We start from the raw sequence: 19669 nt of genomic DNA, 5'->3' as shown, positions 1-19669 counted from the left end.
CTCACCTGACTCTTTGCAGGTTAATTGGAGTCAGGTGTTCTCATATGCCTAAGGCTTCAACTGACTCTTTGCAGGCTAATTGGAGTCACGTGTCCACCCTAGCCTGGAGCAGCCCCTGCTCTGGTCACCCAGGGAACAGAAACCTGTTTACCAGTGGCCAGTAGATCTGCCTTCTACTACTCTGCTGTACCTGACTGGCCTGGGTCTATCACAGTAGATTCTGTAGGTCAGCTTCTCCGCAGGTGTAACTCTGTGTGTTTCCATTGATTTCCATGGAGAGTCACCGATTTGCATCTGGCCCTTTGAGTTTCCATTGCTCATTTGTCAGGGAAGAGCCAGAACCTCGTACTTTGCTCACGGTGACATCTCCACTTCTGAACTGTATTCAACAGCTAAGAATAAAGGCTGACACAACAGTAGGTGCTGGCCAGTGGAACAGCTTAGCTAGGAGATCGCTGGCGGTTAAATTAGGACTTAAATGATGAATTATGATAGCCTTCCAATAGGAGTAGTAGGGGGAGGCAAGCAACACAAGTAGTTTTCAGATGGAGCTTGATCCATTTATGACTGGGATTATGAGAAAGGCTATGATTTTGTCAGGGATATTTTTAGTAAAAGTCAGGGACAGGTCACGGACTTCTGTGAATTTTTCTTTATTGCCCATGACCTGTCTGTGACTTTTGCTAAAAATATCCGCGATAAAATGGGAAGGAACTGGGCAGCTGTTGGGTGGCTGGGAGCTCTGGGGCCCCATGACCATTGGGGACACAGAGCTCCAATGTCCCCCTGCCCCATGGCGGGGAGCAGCTGGGGTCCCCCTCCCCCATGGGGGTGGCAGCCAGGGTCCCCCTGCCACCGTGGCTGGTGGGGAACTGCAGGGATCCCCCAGTCCCTCAGAGAGGCTGGGAGCTGCAGGGTACCCCCGTCTGTGGCAACTGGGAGCTGTGGGGTACCCCCACTGCCCATGGCAGCGGGGAGCTTGGGGCCCGCTGCCTCAGGCGGTGGGGGTACCTCACAGCTCCCTGGTGCTGCGGGAGGTGTCAGGAGGGACCCTGCAGCTCCCAGCCACCAGGGCTGAAGTCCTGGAGGTCTTTGGAAGTCACAGGGTTGCCTGCAACAGCAGAGGCCTAGACTTGATAACCCAGAAGTTCCCCTCCAGTCCTACGTTTGGTTGAGGTTGAATGTAATATCTCCAATCACCACACGATGTCACAACAAGCCAAGTAATGACGTATGACTTGCATACAAACGGAAGTGATACCACAGTGTAACACAAGCAATAGTTACAGATTCTAAGGAGAGTAAAATAGCAAGGCCATTCTATCACATGTTCACTAACAAAGCACTACTGACATTTCAATGATCATTGTACTGACCTGGATCCTGATTTCAGTCTTGTTTTCCTTTCTTTTGTGGCTGGAAGATGAACTGAACTCCAGGGTTCTGCATAACCAGATGTTCTGCGGAAGCCTTGACAAGGCCTGGAAATCCCAAGCCCAGTGGCTTTTTTCTTATTTCAGGCTTCATCACCAAAACGCCAGATTTACTATTAATGGGAAGAACTGTAGTGTCTAGGAATTACTTGTGCTGTCATTGCACTTCTGCTCCCAGGGATGGCACTGATGAGTCAAACTGGAGGTGGGGGTGGGGGGTGAAATGATACATTTCCCTGGAGGGGTAATTCAGTAATATTCTCTTTAGTCCCCACTCCTGCTGAGGAGGAGTCATTCTACCCTCTTAGAGAACAGCAGACTGATGATAACTGATCGCTCAGAAGAGCAGGTGAAAAGACATCTGTTTGCTTTTGGAAACCACAACTGGAAAATGAGCAATTACAGAAAAGTACCCCAGAATACAGAACACTTGAATAGTGATTTTAATAAAGTAAAACCAATGCAACATGGGTATTCCTAAAATAATTGTACAGAACAAACTCAAACATTTTAACTAAGATACAAAAAATAACACAGAGAGGATTTGGCTTAAAGCTTAAAATATTCCAGTGCTGGGGATACTTTTTTTTTTTTTTTTAAAGCAAAGGGCAAGATAGCAAAACTGGAGTGCAGAACAGACTGTAACAACTAAGATCAGTTTTCTCTATCTAAAAATCTAAAGCAGAAGGTTCTATAATGGAAAAGGGTGAGCAATGAAAAGGTGTTGGTGATTCTCAGTTCTCCATTGCTATTTGAGGAGTGTTTCTGAAACACTTGTATGATATTGTGATTTACAACTTGTCTTCATTCTAAATGAAAACCTGAGAGTGAGCTCTTGCTGCAGGCCCATAAGGCCACCTGGAAAGGAACAGCAGTATTTGGTTTCTCTTTTTTGGTGGTCACTGGGTAAATATGGGCTGGTGTTAAGATGAGCATTGTGGAATTACACATTTGAATAGCTACCAAGCATACACAATCGGAGTGGTTTCCAAAGTTTATTTCCCCAGCCCTCATTCAGGCAGATCTCACCAGGAACTAGATCTCTGTTTGAAGCATCAAGACTTCCCTCTTGTGGCCAGGAAACCAGTTCCTCTGACCTTTCAGCACAAGGGTGGAGCACTATGAGCTCTTATGGGGATTCTGACTCGAGTCTGAAGCCACGCTTTGTAATCCTCTTCTGGCATCTGAACGATATTTTCACGCACAAACTGAAAAATAAAGGGGCATTTTCCTTAGCACTTTATATTATATATAAGAGATGCTGATACCATCTGACTGTGGGACAACCACCATAGAGCCTGCAAACTGTTAGCATGTTAACCTCCTTTAGATTGGTGTGATAAAAATGAAAAGGGAAGTAAGTCTTTTAATGTAAGTTTCTATAATAGTGCATGTTAATTAAAATGAATTTAAAAATGGAAGCCCCTATGATCTTCAGTATTATTTAAACCGTAAAACCTGCAGAGCTAAGCTTGTATAAAGTGTAAAGCTTTGCTTTTACCCAGCGTTGTGTTACGTTAAATTGGCTTAAAGATGAATCAAAGTGTTAGTCTGGAGCAGCGCCAGGCAGCTGACAGTGAATGGGGTTTTTCCTGTTCCTGAAATACTCCCACTGCCGTTATCAGATGCGCCAGAAGGAGCACCAGAGCCCTCCTCTGTGGATGCTCATGGAGAAGGTAGAAGAGGCTGGAAACGGAACTCAGCAGCATCAGTACCTTGTCGTTTTAGGTGCCATTCCTAACACTAGTGTGAAGGAAGAGCATGCAAAGGGCGCAGAGTGGAAGCCACAGTCAAAGATAAAGAGATACAGAATAACTGGCAGGCAACAGAGAATTCTAGGCTTCATGCACTGTGCATAATGGCAATGGGGAGCCTCTCTGGCTAACGAATGCTCCACTCCGGGAGTTCCTGGTGTGATTACACGAGGCAGGGCTCCGGGGACAATGGTTACCTTTTTGTAAGTCACCAAGAAGTGCAGTTAAACTATCCCCAAGCTTTCTGGGTGTTGGAAGAACTTGGCCTTTTAATCGCATGACACAACCTAATGTGTATAGTTTATCTGATGTAGCTGAGCAGCTTGTGTGTGTTATTATTTAACATGTTTCTGCTGAGGGTTTTCAGCTGACACTGTAACCAGGAGAGGAAAGGGCTGTGATAACAACTGAAACCACAAGGTGGCATCATTGCCTTGTTTACAGTAAGTTACTTATTTAGCCTCCACAATCTATATTTAACATAACCTCTCCTTTTTCCCTTCCATCTTTCCTTCTCTCCCTCTTTCTTCTTTCCCTTGTGCAAATTATTTCTAGAGCCCTTTACTTGAGCCACTTGAGTAGTTCTTTACACATAACCGGAGCAGCTTTTATTCACATGTTGCTGAAGCCTCTTCAAATAAATCTGTAGATTTCACAGTTCACTAGTGTGCTTCTTATTCTCTAGTGCTTGGCACACATCACATCTATGAAAGACAAGCCTTTTCTGGGCACAGCAACAATGGAATGTCCCTCTCTATGTATTCCAACTACTTATACTAACCTGCTGTCACTTTCACTCTGGTAGCAAATAAAATCAGGGATGAAATACCAACAAAACAATAATCATTAATAATACTTCTCAGTTACGTTGCACCTTTCACCCAAAGAGTTTAAAGGGCTTTACAAAGGTGTAAATTACAATCCCCGTTTTGCAGGGACGTGGCCCCATTGTCCCAAATCATATATCTTTGTGACCTTCCATTGGGTAAATCACACTGCAAGATGCCTACCCTGCCCACCCGCCCTGGATTAGAACACTAACAGATGGACTCTCGTCACCTCCACGGCTGCACAGATGTCTGGAGAACACAACTCCCATACACGTAGCTCACTCAGCACCTTCAGAAAGGTGGTGGGACGGATTCTCACGTCTGGGTTCCTGCCAAACTTTTCCAGTTTCTTTAAGATTCTCTGTGTGTGATTGTCATTCTTCACAGCGTCCGGGATTCTGGACAGCAAACTGGAAAACCTGTAATAGCAGAGCAGAGCTGAAATAAAGGCCCTTGAAACTGATGTTTACACTGCTGGGCACCTCAGACTTACCTGATTTATTTGCCTCTCCTTTCCCCCCTCACAGAATGTGAGAAAAAATGTCTTTGTGGGAAGCTTCACTGAATATTAAATACCAGGGAATGATGCAAAGAAGCTTTATTTCTATTGTTAACAGGACCGTGCACCCAACTTCCTTTGTGCGGCATTAAAAAGAGACCCCCTGATTAGTCATTTACATTCTGGGTGACAAACCTTTGGTGTGAAAGCAAACAATAAAATACTGACAAATGTTTCCATTTTACTTCTGATTTGCCCTGTTCATCTCTTCTCTCTCTTCTTTAGCCTCTATAGATTTTCTGAAGCAATCACACCCTGATCTGACATATTTTCTGATTTTCTTTACTGTCCCTTTTCCCCTTGCTGTCACCATATTTTCCCCCCAGTATGTGCTGAGATAAATCTTCCTGATGTGAGAATGTGCTTGTAACATTCAATCTTTGCCATTTCACTCGGCATATGAAGACTCAAGAGGAGAATTACACATTACAATAACAATAAAGCTCTTGTGAACAGATGCATTTTTTAAAAATGTCCTGTGTACATTTTTTTAGTGCTGCTTTGACAGCCCTGGAGACTGATGTCTCCAATCGCTGGATGTGTCTGTGGAAGTGTGGTGGCTTTTCCCTTGTTCCTGGCAGGTCTTGAATTTGCCAGCACATAAACTAGTCTTTAGCAGCAAGTGCTGTCTCCCTCTGGCTGAAGATACGTATCAGTATTTCAGCAGCAAGAGGAGGTTCTTCTCAGAACCAGTAAGGGGAGACAGTTTAGGCCTTGTCTATTCAGTGGTTCTCAAACTTTAGCAACCCGAGGACCCCCATTTTAATTTAAAAATTTTCAGAATCCCCCAAATCCCTTGCTCAGCGCCAGGCCCCGCCCCCACTCCAATCCTTCCCCCAAGGCCCCACCCCGCTCCACCTCTTCCCGCCCCGCTCCACCCCTGCACCTCCTCTTCTCCACTTCCCCAGTTTGAGAAACGCTGCACTAGAAAGTTATCCCATTTTAACCATGTTGGTATAATTAAAGTAGTACAACTTCCCTAGGCCTTGTCTACACTAGGAGGGTTTTGTCAGTATAGTTATAGCAGTAAAGTGAAATTGGCAAAAACCCTTGAGCGTGGACACAGTTATGTTTGTATAGAAGTGCTTATAATTAGTACAGCTTATGCTAGCAAAATTAGGGCTAATCTACCCTACCGAGCCTGGGCATGTGTAGCTAGACCAGCGGAGCCCCACAGACGAGATGCAACATAAGCCAGCAGAAGGAGTTCTGCCTGCATAGTGACACCACCTCTCTGAATGACATTGGCTAAGCTGGCAGGAGCACCCTTCTCTCAGCTTAGCTGTGCCTACACCAGGGATTGTCCCGCCAGAGCTACGCTGGCTGACAGTGTGATTTTTTCATACTCCTACCTGTCATAGCTCTGCCAGCAAAACTTTGTAGTGTAGATCAGGCTTTTTAGAGGTATAACTGCACCTGCACTGAAGCTTTTACTGGCATAGCTGTGTTGCTTAAACAGTAATAAATCACCCCCTCCCTAACCGTAGGTATTCTAGTAAAACTTTTCAGTGTAAACCTGGGCCTGGTGTGGATGCAGTTATATTAGTAAAAAGGTGCTTTACACCAGGACGGATATTCTTGTATGGGAATAATGATACTGTTAGAAGGCTCCTTTGTACTTGTATAAGTACATCCACCCTAAGCTTGCACAGATACAATTAAAGCAATAAAATAAAATCACACCCCTACTTGACAATTATAATGGTGCAGCTTCCAAACTTTGACCAGGCTTTCGATTTGGGAGGCAGGTGGGGGCAAGTATGAGCTACAATTCAAAATGCAGCTTTTCTAAATAGACCAACATTTGCTTCTACATTCTCAACATTTGCATTCTCAGTTAAGGTCAGTTGAGAAAAAGCATCTGGAACGTAGACTCTCAACACAAAATATGCCGCCATTTTACTTCACTTGATTTACTAAGGGAAGACTGACACTGCAGCCCTATTTCCTGTGCTGTGCGATATAGCTAATCTAATTCCCATCATCAAAGGCTGGAGCTCTGCAGGAGTGCTTTATTGAGAGGTGCCTGCTTATCTCATGGTGATGATGCCTTTTGCCCCGGGGAAGGATGAAGTCGATATCTGGCAGCAGTTTATAAACACCAGCGGTGAAACGTTCTTCAAACGTGCCTGACGGATAGACAGCTGGAGGCAACATCTTCTCCATCATCAACATTTGCTAATAGGAACACAAGTTTTCATTTCCAACACCACATTATGTATGGATCAACAAACGCTTATCGAGTGCCTGTCATTCTAAGGATCCCAAAACGTTTTGCAAACTTATGCCTCCTATAAGGCCATACGCTGGAGATGCAGAGTTGCCTGGAGGCACCAGACCTTTTTAAAATGGAAACAGGCTACTTACACCCTCTCTCCTCCCATCTTCACCAAGCAGATTTACAACACAAGTTGAAATCTGGTCCTGGATATCATTTTTGCATCTTCACTTAGACAGTGTTTATAAGGGTGCTAAAATCAAGCCCTGAGCGATGGTATTTAAGAGGGTTTACTGGCTTCTAAGAAGACTTTCTTTTGGTTTTACAGAAGAAAAAAAAGATCTGAAAATAAAGAAGAGCTTTTGGTTCTAGAGGAAATGTTCTGGGGGTGTGTTCAGCTTTTCCTTCCTTACCAGTTGCATTCATCTTCATCATGTTCTCTTTCTGTTCTCAGGCCACACTGTCTCATTCTTTCTAGGTCCCTCTCAAAATACGTGATGTTTTTTAAAGATTGGTATTTCTGAGAACTCTTCTCCTCCCGCCTCCTACAAATAAACTTCCAAAAATTAAAACCGTATATTTTAAAAATGAACATTCTGATTGACCGTTAACTGGGAAGATACTTAGGATGGTGGAAGGCAATGAGATGAGAAGAATAGAGCATGTTCAGGCCACAGAGACTAGTAATATTTTGCACTTTGATAGCACTTTATAAATTAAGTCTCTCAGAATGATTTACTAACAATTAATTAAAGCCTCCATCAATTTAGTAAGCTAGGTAAAGTATATACTTAAGGATCAAATCATCTGACACTGAAATGCAGTCACCTCTGAGTTGTAAAGTATCTGTTGTTTAAGAGCATACTGCAATACTACATAACTCAGGGCAAGAAGGAAGAATACTATTTTAAATATCTGAAACCCTATGGAGAATAGGCAGAATTTAATTACCTGAGTTGGTATTTTGTCCAGGATACCACACTAATATGCCATATCCTACAGAAAGCCCCATCCAGTTATAATGACCACAAGTAGTCAGGATCCCTACTTCTCTTCCCATCCAATAGCAGCTTCTCCAGCAGCAAAGTCCCCAACACCATCACAATGGGACATTGGTTCAGGGTGAACTCAGCCAATAGAGTGCCACCTACAAATTACGATCACTAGTTCCTGTCACATCTAGGTGGTCCTCAGAGTCCTCTCATCCAAATACTAATCTACCCTGCTACTCTTGTGAGATTTTATGAGTTTATAGCAAAGGTGGAATGGTTTCAAGTAATTAGATAGAGTCTGATTTATTCTTTTATCCTGAAAGATCCAGGAATCAGTCAATTCTTCACACAGTCACAATGGGTGCTTATGAGAGATGACAGAGAAAACTCTTTGGGATTCTGGAGAGGACTTAACATACCAGTAGAGGCGTGAATGTAAGAGTGGGGCGGTGGAAGGAGAAACTGGGGATACTGCCCTTTAAAATAACTATGTGAAGAGAGATCTCAGGTCTCTTATTTTCTACGCCTATAGAGCTCAGATGAGTCATAGGTGAAACATTTCAGTCTTTCTAGAGGAAAGGATGACCGATGCTGGCTGATCAATGGACCAGAATTGAAGCTGGCCTGGGAGAAGGCTGCTCACTTGTCCTCCGCATGAGACAGAAGGCTGCAACTGTAGCCACTAGAATTGTTCAGTAATATGAAAGGACAGTGATCTACATAGCGATGGTGGATGACCCAAAGATCATGTGTGGATTGGCTGTAATTTGGGGTGCCTGAATAGCTGCTCTTTGGGAGAATAAGGATTAGCTTCAAAAGTAAGTAAATCCAACATAGTTTAACAGAGCCGCACTCCAAATGTGCTGTGCTAAAGGGAATGGGATTCTTGGACCAAGGGTTAGGGAATTTGAAACCTTAGCAGCAGTTTAAGAGGGTTGTGTGACAAACTAGGAAGGCTGCCGTCAGCCTGGAAAACGTTAATTAAAGATATACCGTTGAACGTCACTGGGTCCACTGAATCAACTGGCTAGAATGTAAAGAAGACAATGGACTCTGAAGTTTGGGGGAACTTTTTCCCAGTGCCTGTAAATTACACATGTAAAGGTATATATTCTGTGCAATGTCCTTAGGAATCATGCAGACAAATCTCTGCACAATGGCTTGAATATTCGGCTCAGAGTGTACATCCTTGCATGGGTACTCAGAAAATCAGCTGGGCCTATACTCCACACGCCATTAGTCTGGTGCCACTCCACTGTAGTCAGCAGACCCCTCTCTAAAAGGGTTGAGAGTTACAGAGGTGCGGCATGCAGTGCTTTGACAGCGTACAGCAAGCGTTCAAGTACTTACCGTTCAAGGATCTCCAGGTTGTCATGCAAACAAAAAGCTGCTTCTTCAGCTACCGCAGAGAACTTCTGCCTCATCTCAGCACACAAATTATATTTACTTTGAATGAAATAGCTGGCATGGGAGCTGCAGGTGAGAGCACGCAAACACCACGGGTTACTCATTTCTGTGAAACAGTGCTGGGCAGCTCCGAACACAGAGCTTTGTAAAGTGATGTGAAATGAAAGCCTCAGCTCTCAGATGATTAACAGTTCAGACATTCCTGGCCATAAACATGCAAATGAAGGAGTACAGAGCTGGGTTTAGAACTGAACAAGTACTAGAAAGAATGGTCTGCAAATATTCACCGGAATTCAAAACCAAATCTTTTCATCACATCCACAACCTCCTAGTTCTGGCGGTGACAAATGGAGTGCTTGAGATTAACTAGCAGGGATATTCACAAACCACAAATTGCTAGCTTGAATTCTGAAATATTCGTGGACAGCAAATTTCTAGTTGCAGATTCATTTGAAAAATTCATAATTTGCACTGTGCTGGTTAGTTACAGAAATCGTCCAAAACAGGGAACAGAAACAAAACTATATGAAATATAAATAAAGAACAGTCTGCAAATTGCAAATAATACCAGACACCGTGAAGAGGACAGGCAGCCTCTTTGCTAATAAGTGGTTATGATCTCACACTCTTTCATCTAATCTGCATCTTGTAAGGTTTAACTAGGCTTTTTTGCCCAGTAGTTGAATTAAACACAGACAGGTAAGTAGTTAAGGCAAAATCTATAGAATTGGCTTCACAACTCACATTAATGTACGTGGGAATCATATGACAAAATCCACATGGTACTGCATGGAAACTGAGCGGTCTGTGTGTCAGATAGTACACATACTCTAGCAGAGTTTTGCTTACAGTTTTGCTTTCCACATGAATGCCCCTCATAAGCATTGCATGCAACATGCTACCTACCTTTTAGGCCTCTTTATGTGCTTTGTGCTCTCCTCCTCCTTAAAGGTTGCTGTGGTTGTTTTGTCCTCTCTCACAGTCACAGATAGTGAACTGCAAGAAAAAACAAATCCCTTGAGATAGTACAGTATGCCTTACAAACCCAGACACTGTCACTGGGGTAGACAGTTTCTGAGATGATAAACAGCTGTGATGTCAACCAGATTTATCTGGCTTGAAAATGGAAAATTCATTTTTAAGGTCAACATTGAAATTTAGGTGCACAACTCTCAGTGATGTTAGTAGGAAATCCAAGGCAAATCCCCATGCACTGTATTGAAAACAGAAGATAGAAAACAGCAAATCAGTAACTGTCGGAAAGCAGGATTTCATCAACTCACCATACTCTTAGAACAATAAGATGCTATCTGTCATGTGCATGCCATATGCTTTCCACATGTGAAGCTGTAGCATGGAGCATACTACATGCAACATGCTTAGATTCTGTAATTACGCCTACCTTTTAGGCCTCTGGTCCAGTGATATTAAGCTCTCTTGGTACTTAAAGGATGTTGGGTTTACTCTGTCATCCTTCAGAGTCACCGGTAGTGAACTACAAGACAAGACAAGGTCCTTAAAAATGTACAAGTATGCCTTCTCCAGCATATGAAACATCCTGCTGGCACTGATGAATTACTCCCAATATGACAGACTTATTCAGAACCATCCAGAGATAAGATTTATACTTGATGTTTCTCTCTCCTTTAACTCAGCCCAAGGGAAAAGAATATTGCAGTAAATGTCAGATTATAACATGTGTCTTGTGTTCTTTGAGTCTGTAGTGTGGAACCCACCACAGAACTGGGGGCTGGCTACAGAAACTGGGGCAAACCGAGTCATGGAATTAGATTCAGTGGAGGGCTGGGACATCACAGGCCTTCATCTTTCCTGGTTAATGGCAGCAGTAGATCTAGCCAGAGGCTCAGTGGTGGTATGATACCTCTTGCTTTGGCAGCGACAGTGGCTCCTGAAAGGTGAGGAGGGGAAGAACATGGCAGCTTGATCTCCTTTCTTCCCTGTTAGTCAATCCAAAGGGAGAGACTTGGGAGACTTATGGCATCTTGTTCCTCCTATCACTGACAAATTCACATTACACGTCACAGATTCTATCGGAACCTAACTCAAAAATGAGCTTGGAGACGCTGCATAGATATACACGTCCTGTCTGTAACAGAATTATGGCCTAATAAGAGCAAGTGAATTAATAGCTAATTAAGCCAATAGTTTAGCTTGGGTTTGAATAAGTCTCCAATAGAAGCCCCCATCTATTTCTTATATGAGACACAGCGTAGTGACATAAGCAGTCGAACAGGGCTGGCAGACAGCTACTGAAACACCCTCTGCAGTAGGAAATTCCTCCCCTTTTTACCGTCAGACAATTTCACACCATTTCTGGTCTTAAAAGAGACCCTTAAGTGAGCACTTTGCCAGTGCAATAATAATGGATAGGCCCAAATTGCCTCTCGTTCAGGCCACCACCTTCCAGTTTCAGAGGTAAATTCAACACAATAATTATCAGATGTTAAGTGTGAGAAATAATTCATACCACCACACACTGGCCTAGTGGTTTGGGGCAGGGGAAGCAGTAGATCTGATATATCTTGATTTCAGTAAAGCTTCTGACACAGTCCCACATGACATTCTCATAAGAAAACTGGAGCAATGTGATCTAGATTAAATTACTATCAGGTGGATGTACAACTTGTTGAAAAACCATACTCAAGGAGTAATTATTAGCAGTTCACTGTCTGACTGGGAGAGCACTTCTAGTGGGATCCCACAGGGATCAGTCCTGGTTCTGGTAATAGTCAATATTTTCATTAATAACTTGCATAATGGAGAGCAGAGTATGCTTATACAATCTTAAAATGACACCAAGCTGGGAGGGGTTGCAAGCAGTGATGAGCTGCCAAAATCTTAACAACCGGTTCCCTCCTCACCCCATGAAGGGGTCGTGGCCCACCCCCGCCCCCCGGGGACCATCCAACCCCCCATCCAACTGCCCCATCCAACCCCCCACGTTCCTTGACCCCACCCCAGACCCTTGCCCCATCCACCCCCCTCCCCTGTCCCCTGACTGCCCCCAGAACTGGGCAGGAGGGTCTCGTGGGCCACCATAGTGGGTGCCCACCCTGCCCCTAAGAGCCAGCGGGACCTGCCAGGGGGTGAGGTGGGGACTCCTGGCGGTGCTTACCTGGGGCAGCTCCCAGGAAGCATCCGGCTCTCTGGCTCCTAGGGGGGGGGAGAGTAGTTGGGGGGGGGGAGCACGGGGAGCGGCCGCTCCCCCCACTGGTCACATCGAAAGTGGCGCCTTAGGTGCCAACTCTGTGGGTGCTCTGGGGCTGGAGCACCCATGGGGAAAATTTGGTGGGTGCAGAGCACCCACCGGCAGCTCCCCGTCCTGTGCCCGGTCCCAGCTCACTTCACCTCCACTCCGCCTCCTCTCCTGAACACGCCGCCCCGCTCTGCTTCTCCGCCCCCTCCCCTGACTTCCCACGAATCAGCTGTTCACACGGGAAGCCAGGGAGGGCTGAGAAGCAGGCTGCAGCTTCGTGCTCAGGGAAGGCGGAGGTGAGCTGGGGTGGGGAGCGGTTCCCCTGCGTGCCCCCCCCGGGTTACCTGCTGCGGCGTGGGCAGCCCTCTTCGTGTCCCCCCACCCCAGCTCACCTCTGCTCCGCCTCCGCCTCCCTGGGCTTGAGTGCGAAGCCGCCACTTGCTTCTCAGCCCCCCGGCTTCCTGTGCGAACAGCTGATTCATGGGAAGCCGGGGGGGCAGAGAAGCAGAGCGGGGCGGCGCGTTCAGGGGAGGAGGTGGAGGCGGAGCGGAGGTGAGCTGGGGCCGGGCGCGGGGCGGGGTGCTGCCATTGGGTGCTCTGCACCCATCAAATTTCCCCGGGGGTGCTCCAGCCCTGGAGCACCCATGAAGTCAGCGCCTAAGGCAACTGGTTCTAAAAGGGCTTCTAAATTTAACAACCGGTTCTAGCAAACCGGTGCGAACCGGCTCTAGCTCACCACTGGTTGCAAGCACTTTGGAGGACAAGGTTAGAATTCAAAAGGACCTTGACAAGTTGGAGAATTGGACAAGATGAAATTTAATAAGAGAAAAGCACTACACTTTAGGAAGAGAAAATCAGATGCACAACTACAAAATGGGCAATAACTGGCTAGGCTGTAGTACTTCTGAAAAGGATCTGGGGGTTATCACAAATTGAATACAAGTCAACAATGTGATACAGTTGCGAAAAAGGCTAGCATCATTTTGGGTTGTATTAACTGGAGTGTCATATATAAGACACGAGAGGTAAATGTCCTGATCTACTTGGTACTGGTGAGGCCTCAGCTGGAGTACTTTCTCCAATTCTGAGTGCCGCACTTTTGGAAAGATGTGGAAAAATTGGAGATACTCCAGAGAAGAGCAACAAAAATGATTAAAGATTTAGAAAACCTGATCTATGGAGGAAAGGTTAAAAAAAACTGGGCAGGTTTAGGTTTGAGAAAAGACAAGTGAGGGGACCTGATAACAGTCTTCAAATATGTTGAGGGCTACTAGAAAGAGGATGGTGATCAATTGTTCTGCATGCCCACGGATGGTAGGAGAAAAAGTAATGGGCTTAATCTGCAGGAAGGATGATTTAGGTTAGATATTAAGAAAAAACCTCTCTAACTACAGGGGTAGTTAAGTTCTGAAATAGGATTCCAAGGGAGGTTGTGAAATACCTGTAGTTGGAGGTTTTAAAGAACAGGTTGGACAAACACCTGTCAGGATCGTCTAGTTTTACTTGATGACATCTGAAGGTCCCTACACTTCAATAATTCTATATACTAGAATAATTGAGAGCAGATCAGTGCTGTTCCATGTACCATTCTTTCTCCATAAGGTCTCAATGTCACATTCCCAATACTGGCAAATTGTGGGAGACATCCTCTGACAATAAATGGGTCTTAGTCCACACAGGTTTAGCTGGCCTGAAAGTGGAGAGGTTAAACCATGCTTTGTCTTGTTTATCAGCGAATGTAAATGCACAAAGGTACATTTTTAGCCACAGCTGCATGACTCCTCTTAATGTTAGTGTGAGCCATAAAGCAAAATTCCAAAGCAATTCCAAAATTCCAATATTGAAAATGCACAACTCTAGTAATTGGGGATGCATAATACAGTTTCTCCAATCCCATCTCTTACAGCAGACCAAGCTGGGTGTAATTCATGCATGTGACTTTATGAGCTGTTTTCCACTTGTGAAGGTGATTGCATATCTCATACTACATCACACATTTATTCTTTTTTAACGTTCCTACCTTTTAGGTCTCTGTCCCAGTATGCTCTCCTGGTCCTTCAAGGCTGTTAGGCTCGTTCTCTCATTCCTTTGATATACTGCTGGGGAACTGCAAGGCAAGACAACATCAGTCAGAATATACCTTCTCCAGCGCCTGAGCATTGGTGCTGGAGATGATTGTCAACCTTGAGAGAAGAGACATGGCTTCTTGCAGAGCTTAGGGGTTTTATAACCCAAAGATGTATGGGTCAGATCCTCAGATGGTTTGATTTGATGTAGCTCTGCTGACTTCAATAGAGCTATCCCAAGTTACACCAGCTGAGGATCTGGCCCATATGTATTTACAAACAGCACTAAACAGAAAAATACTTGAAAATTAATTAGGAGACATAATCCATACACCCACAACAGCCAGGAAATTCACAGATTCCAGTTCTGAGTTGCAGAAATCACAGCACCTGTAACACAGCCTTGTCAAGACTAAGTCCTTCTCATTGAGTCTCACAACTATTACTGGTAGCATTAGGACAGAGTTTAAATGTGGTTTATATTGTTGTCCCTCTCTCTTTACTTGTTTGTCTTTTGCAGACCAAGGATCTGCCAGTGACTTCAGTGACATTGCATGCCTATAAGTGACAGGAATATTAGGCTCTACTTTTTGGAAAACGTTCAGTTTGAGGTTCTTTGAAGTGGCCCTAAGCCTTCAGTACCATGATGAGAATGTATAAAATTGATCTGCACTAACTATTTACTCTCGTGAAAATTTCTAAAACCCAGGGATAATTGCAGAGTGCATTTGATAAAAGTTCCATTGACAATTTTATGGGCAGTGTGTGGAAAATGCAATGATAGCAACATAAACAATTCTACAGACATCGAGAAGAAAAAGGCCTCTTTCTCTATAGAAAAAAAAGGAGTACTTGTGGCACCTTAGAGACTAACCAATTTATTTGAGCATAAGCTTTCGTGAGCTACAGCTCACTTCATCGGATGCATACTGTGGAAAATACAGAAGATGTTTGTTTTTATACACAAAAATCATGAAAAAATGGGTGTTTATCACTACAAAAGGTTTTCTCTCCCCCCACCCCACTCTCCTGCTGGTAATAGCTTATGTAAAGTGATCACTCTCCTTACAATGTGTATGATAATCAAGGTGGGCCATTTCCAGCACAAATCCAGGTTTTCTCCCCCCCCCCGCCCCCCAAACAAACCCACTCTCCTGTTGGTAATGGCTTATCTAAAGTGATCACTTTCCTTACAATGTGTATGATAATCAAGGCGGGCCATTTCCAGCGCAAATCCAGGTTTTCTCCCTCTCTCCCCGCCACCACACACACACAAACCCACTCTCCTGTTGGTAATAGCTCACTTTAGATAAGCTATTACCAACAGGAGAGTGGGTTTGTTTGGGGGGGAGAAAACCTGGATTTGTGCTGGAAATGGCCCACCTTGATTATCATACACATTGTAAGGAGAGTGATCACTTTACATAAGCTATTACCAGCAGGAGAGTGGGGTGGGGGGAGAGAACACCTTTTGTAGTGATAAACACCCATTTTTTTCATGATTTGTGTGTATAAAAACAAACATCTTCTGTATTTTCCACAGCATGCATCCGATGAAGTGAGCTGTACCTCACGAAAGCTCATGCTCAAATAAATTGGTTAGTCTCTAAGGTGCCACAAGTCCTCCTTTTCTTTTTGCGAATACAGACTAACACGGCTGTTACTCTGAAACCTTTCTCTATAGAGTTGCTGTAGATGATTTATACAGGCATTGCATGAAATGTTTTCTTGTAAGAGAAGGATTCACTGAGTGTCCACCTGGAAAATAAACATGTATTGTGCACAGTCAAATGCGCCATTCTGTCACCTATACAGAGAAATGTCAATGTCCTCTAAAATTCACTGACTATTGAATTTAATCAGCAACTAAACTGAAAAAAAAATAGCGCAGTGTAAGCGCTATTACAGTGAACTGCCCGTCTTAGGTTTGCAGAATCCAATCATGTAGCATACCTGTGCAGTCTGGTCTTCTTAACAATATCTTCTGAACTGAAATTCTTTGCCACATCTTCGTATATGGTCTGGAGTAACTTCTGTAGGTCTGATAAAAAAACAACACCTTTATAAAAATGTGCCCACTGGACCTTGCGCTGCTCCTTCTCTTTACAAGGGAATGGTGCATACACTGGCCTCATGTTTTGATTCTGATTCGTGATTTTGGTTGCCCAACTTAAGACACCTTTAGAAGGACCTGACTTTCAGAGGAAGGGGGTTCAGCACTTCCTTTCAGATGTCTCAAGCTGGGCACTCAGAAATTGAAATATACCAAACCACTATTCACGGCTGGAAATGTGGGTCCCTGTTCTTTGGCTCTGAAATAAATAACAAATGAGAAGTTAGCAAACTTCTTTAACGTTTATCCAAAATTATTGTGCAGGAATTAGAAAAGTAGGCAACTTTTCACAAACTGTACCCAAGATCAACTTCAAATTCCAATGCTCATGCTATCAGCATTCTAAGGGCATATTTGTAAACATCACAACTTAATCTATTGCGTTACTCCGTCCTTCTTTAAAATGAACTATGGAATGTAACATCTGATGAGAGATATATCCTTACCATGATGCATTTAAAGCTGATAGTTTATCCTCAACAAGCCCTTGCTTGGGCATAACTGCCTGTCCAACTATCACGCCATCTTTTTTCTTTCTTTCAGCCGATCTCTACTTTCACTGTGTTATCACCTTTATCACCTTCTCTCCATTGTGACTGTGTGCTCTCATGCTTTCCCATACCTTGAATAGCCCTTTTCCCCCTGAGTGCCAGATGAATTCACTGTTCTTCAAATTCCTCCTCAAAACTCACTTCTTTTGAGGACCTTTCCACCACTAATCCACTTCTGCTTTGGTGCCCAACTACTAAACAAAACAAAAAACCCATCACAAGAAATACAATAAAATAATCAATACAGTGTTCTGCCCAGAGCCCTATTCCCTCTCTCTAGACACCATCCACCATGGTCTGTTGTTATTAGTCGTTGTATGATCTAATTTTCAGCTGATCCTGCAAGGTACTAAACATATCCTAGGAGGTGCTAAGTGAGCTCCACTGGGAAATGAGGGGTTTAGCTCCTTGTAGGTTAAAGTCAATTAACTGTATGTTCCTCAAGGTAGGGACCTTTTCTTAAACCCCAGTAAAGCACTGTGCACAAACAAGCAGGGTGGTGATATAAACAACAACTGCTACTAAATAATAAATACCTATTCAAATATCGCAGAGGAGGTTACAGAACACACACAGACTTAATCTGTTGTTAAACAAACCCTGACTGACCAAGACTTTAAGAAACTGGTTCCTGTAGTTAGGGTGTTATGTCCATATTTAAGCATCTAAACATGGACTCTCACTATGACCTTGCACAAATCTTAAGGTACGTGTATATGGCAAAAAAACCAAAACCAAAACCAAAAAAACCCAAAACCCCGAAAAGCTTTGTGGCAGCAAGTCTCAGAGCCCAGGTCTACAGACTACGACTCTAAAAATAGCTGTGTAGGGATTTGGGCTCAAGATGGAGCTCAGGTTGTGAAACCCACCTCTTCTCTGGCTTCAGAGCCTGAGCTCCAGCCTGAGCCTGCAGTATTTGCAGCCTGAGCCTGCAGTATTTGCAGTATTCCACACTGCTACCAGGGGAGGGAGGGAGATAATAGCACATCCAATCTAGCTTTAATCTAGCCTAGCCTGAGGATCAATAGCAGTGAAGCCATGGCAACAAGGACTTCAGTACAAGCTGTACAAGCCTGACCAGGTCTCTGGGTACATACTCGTGTTCCTGGCCTGCACCGAAGCCCCTGCGCTCTGGCCTCACTGCTATTGGTACCTGAGCCTAGCTAGATCGAAGCTAGCTCAGGTATGTGGAAACGTGCTGCAATCAGCCCTCTGACTGTAGCGTAGACATACTCTTGGATCTGATCCTGGAGAGCTGAGCACCGTCACGCCTATTCAAGTCAATGGGAATGGAGGGCAAGGCACATCTGCTAGGACGTGCTCACCATTTTGTGGGATTGGACCCTCAGTTCCTCTGCCTCAGTTCCTCCATCTGAAGAATAGGGATAATAATACCTGTATGTGGCTTGTATAACTTCAAAGCGCTTTATAAATATTAATGCTCACAGCACTGCTGTGAATTAGCTAAGCATTAACTAGAAAAGAGACAGGTGCGAAGAGGGCTGGTCTTGTGATTGGGATGCTGGCTTGTGACTCAGGAGATGTGGGTCGAGACCCCCGCTCTGCCACCGACTCGGTGTCTGAGCCTGGAAAAGCTGCTGAAATGCTGTGCCTCCACTGCCCATCTGTGAAATGGAGTCAACGACACTCACGTACTTCACAGGGTCCTAATGAGGATAAATCCGTCTATGTATGTGAGAGGCTCAGCTACTACAGTGATGGACACCATAGGAAAGCCTGCCATTAAAGTGCAAGCTTTATAATGAAGATCCCTTGTGCAAATAGGTATGACTTTTCTTTGGAATTTATGTCTTTCTAAGACTGGGAACTGCACCACTAAATTGTTGGTTAAAGAAGCAGAAGCAATCCTGTTGGCATTTAATTTCTCAGATACAGTCCTACATATTTTTTTCATCCATATGAAGTAAACGTCTGTCATTCGAAATGATTTGCACAAATAATGCATTATGCAGTAACCATGAAAAATTAGGATTACATTTAGTGCTGTGTTATTCAAAATAGGGATGATACAGTTGGTATACATAAAAAGAAGTTTTTAGATGTGGCAAAGAAAGCAAGCTTGAAATGCTAATCTACTTTGTAAAAAAAAAAGGAGTACTTGTGGCACCTTAGAGACTAACCAATTTATTGGTTAGTCTCTAAGGTGCCACAAGTACTCCTTTTTTTTTGCGAATACAGACTGACACGGCTGTTCCTCTGAAATCTACTTTGTAAAACCTTTGACAAATCAGAGGGAGACTGAATGATAAATTAGACAACCTCAGAACTGACCTGCCTGTTATACCACAGCTGTGAGGATGACAGCTTCCACATCTGACTTGTCAACATGATGTGACTTACAGAACCTTTGGACAAGTGTAGTTCCTCACCCAGTCGGTGATGCTGGAAATCAAACTTGTGGAAGCAGGTTCGATACAGTAGCAGTCACAAAACAATACAAACTAAATTATAGCCAGGTAAATGGCTCCATATTAAATTACAGACTCAATCCTGAAGCAAAATAAAAAC

General features: G+C 44.0%; 1 protein-coding gene across 3 annotated transcripts in view; it reads right to left on the bottom strand.

Annotated features, from left to right (window-relative positions):
- Positions 1–1900: 1900 nt before the first annotated feature.
- The window catches only part of CCDC60 (coiled-coil domain containing 60), a 122022-nt gene continuing 104253 nt past the window's right edge, over positions 1901–19669 (bottom strand). For 2 of the 3 annotated variants that reach the window (XM_048821845.2, XM_075120211.1), the window contains 8 exons: positions 16430–16517; positions 14431–14517; positions 10596–10688; positions 10100–10189; positions 9137–9259; positions 7208–7339; positions 4247–4436; positions 1901–2641 (listed from right to left, as the gene is read on the bottom strand). In XM_048821845.2, coding sequence (XP_048677802.1) covers positions 2534–2641; positions 4247–4436; positions 7208–7339; positions 9137–9259; positions 10100–10189; positions 10596–10688; positions 14431–14517; positions 16430–16517 — 911 coding nt within the window. In that variant the 3' untranslated portion in view covers positions 1901–2533. The remainder of the gene's footprint in view (positions 2642–4246; positions 4437–7207; positions 7340–9136; positions 9260–10099; positions 10190–10595; positions 10689–14430; positions 14518–16429; positions 16518–19669) is intronic. The other variant, XM_048821846.2, reaches the window with a different exon arrangement.

Source organism: Caretta caretta, chromosome 15, assembly GCF_965140235.1.
Source record: "Caretta caretta isolate rCarCar2 chromosome 15, rCarCar1.hap1, whole genome shotgun sequence".
In the NCBI taxonomy this organism is placed as follows: Eukaryota; Metazoa; Chordata; order Testudines; family Cheloniidae; genus Caretta; species Caretta caretta.
The sequence above is the reverse complement of the archived record's forward strand: the minus strand, read 5'-3'. Positions and strand labels throughout refer to the sequence as shown.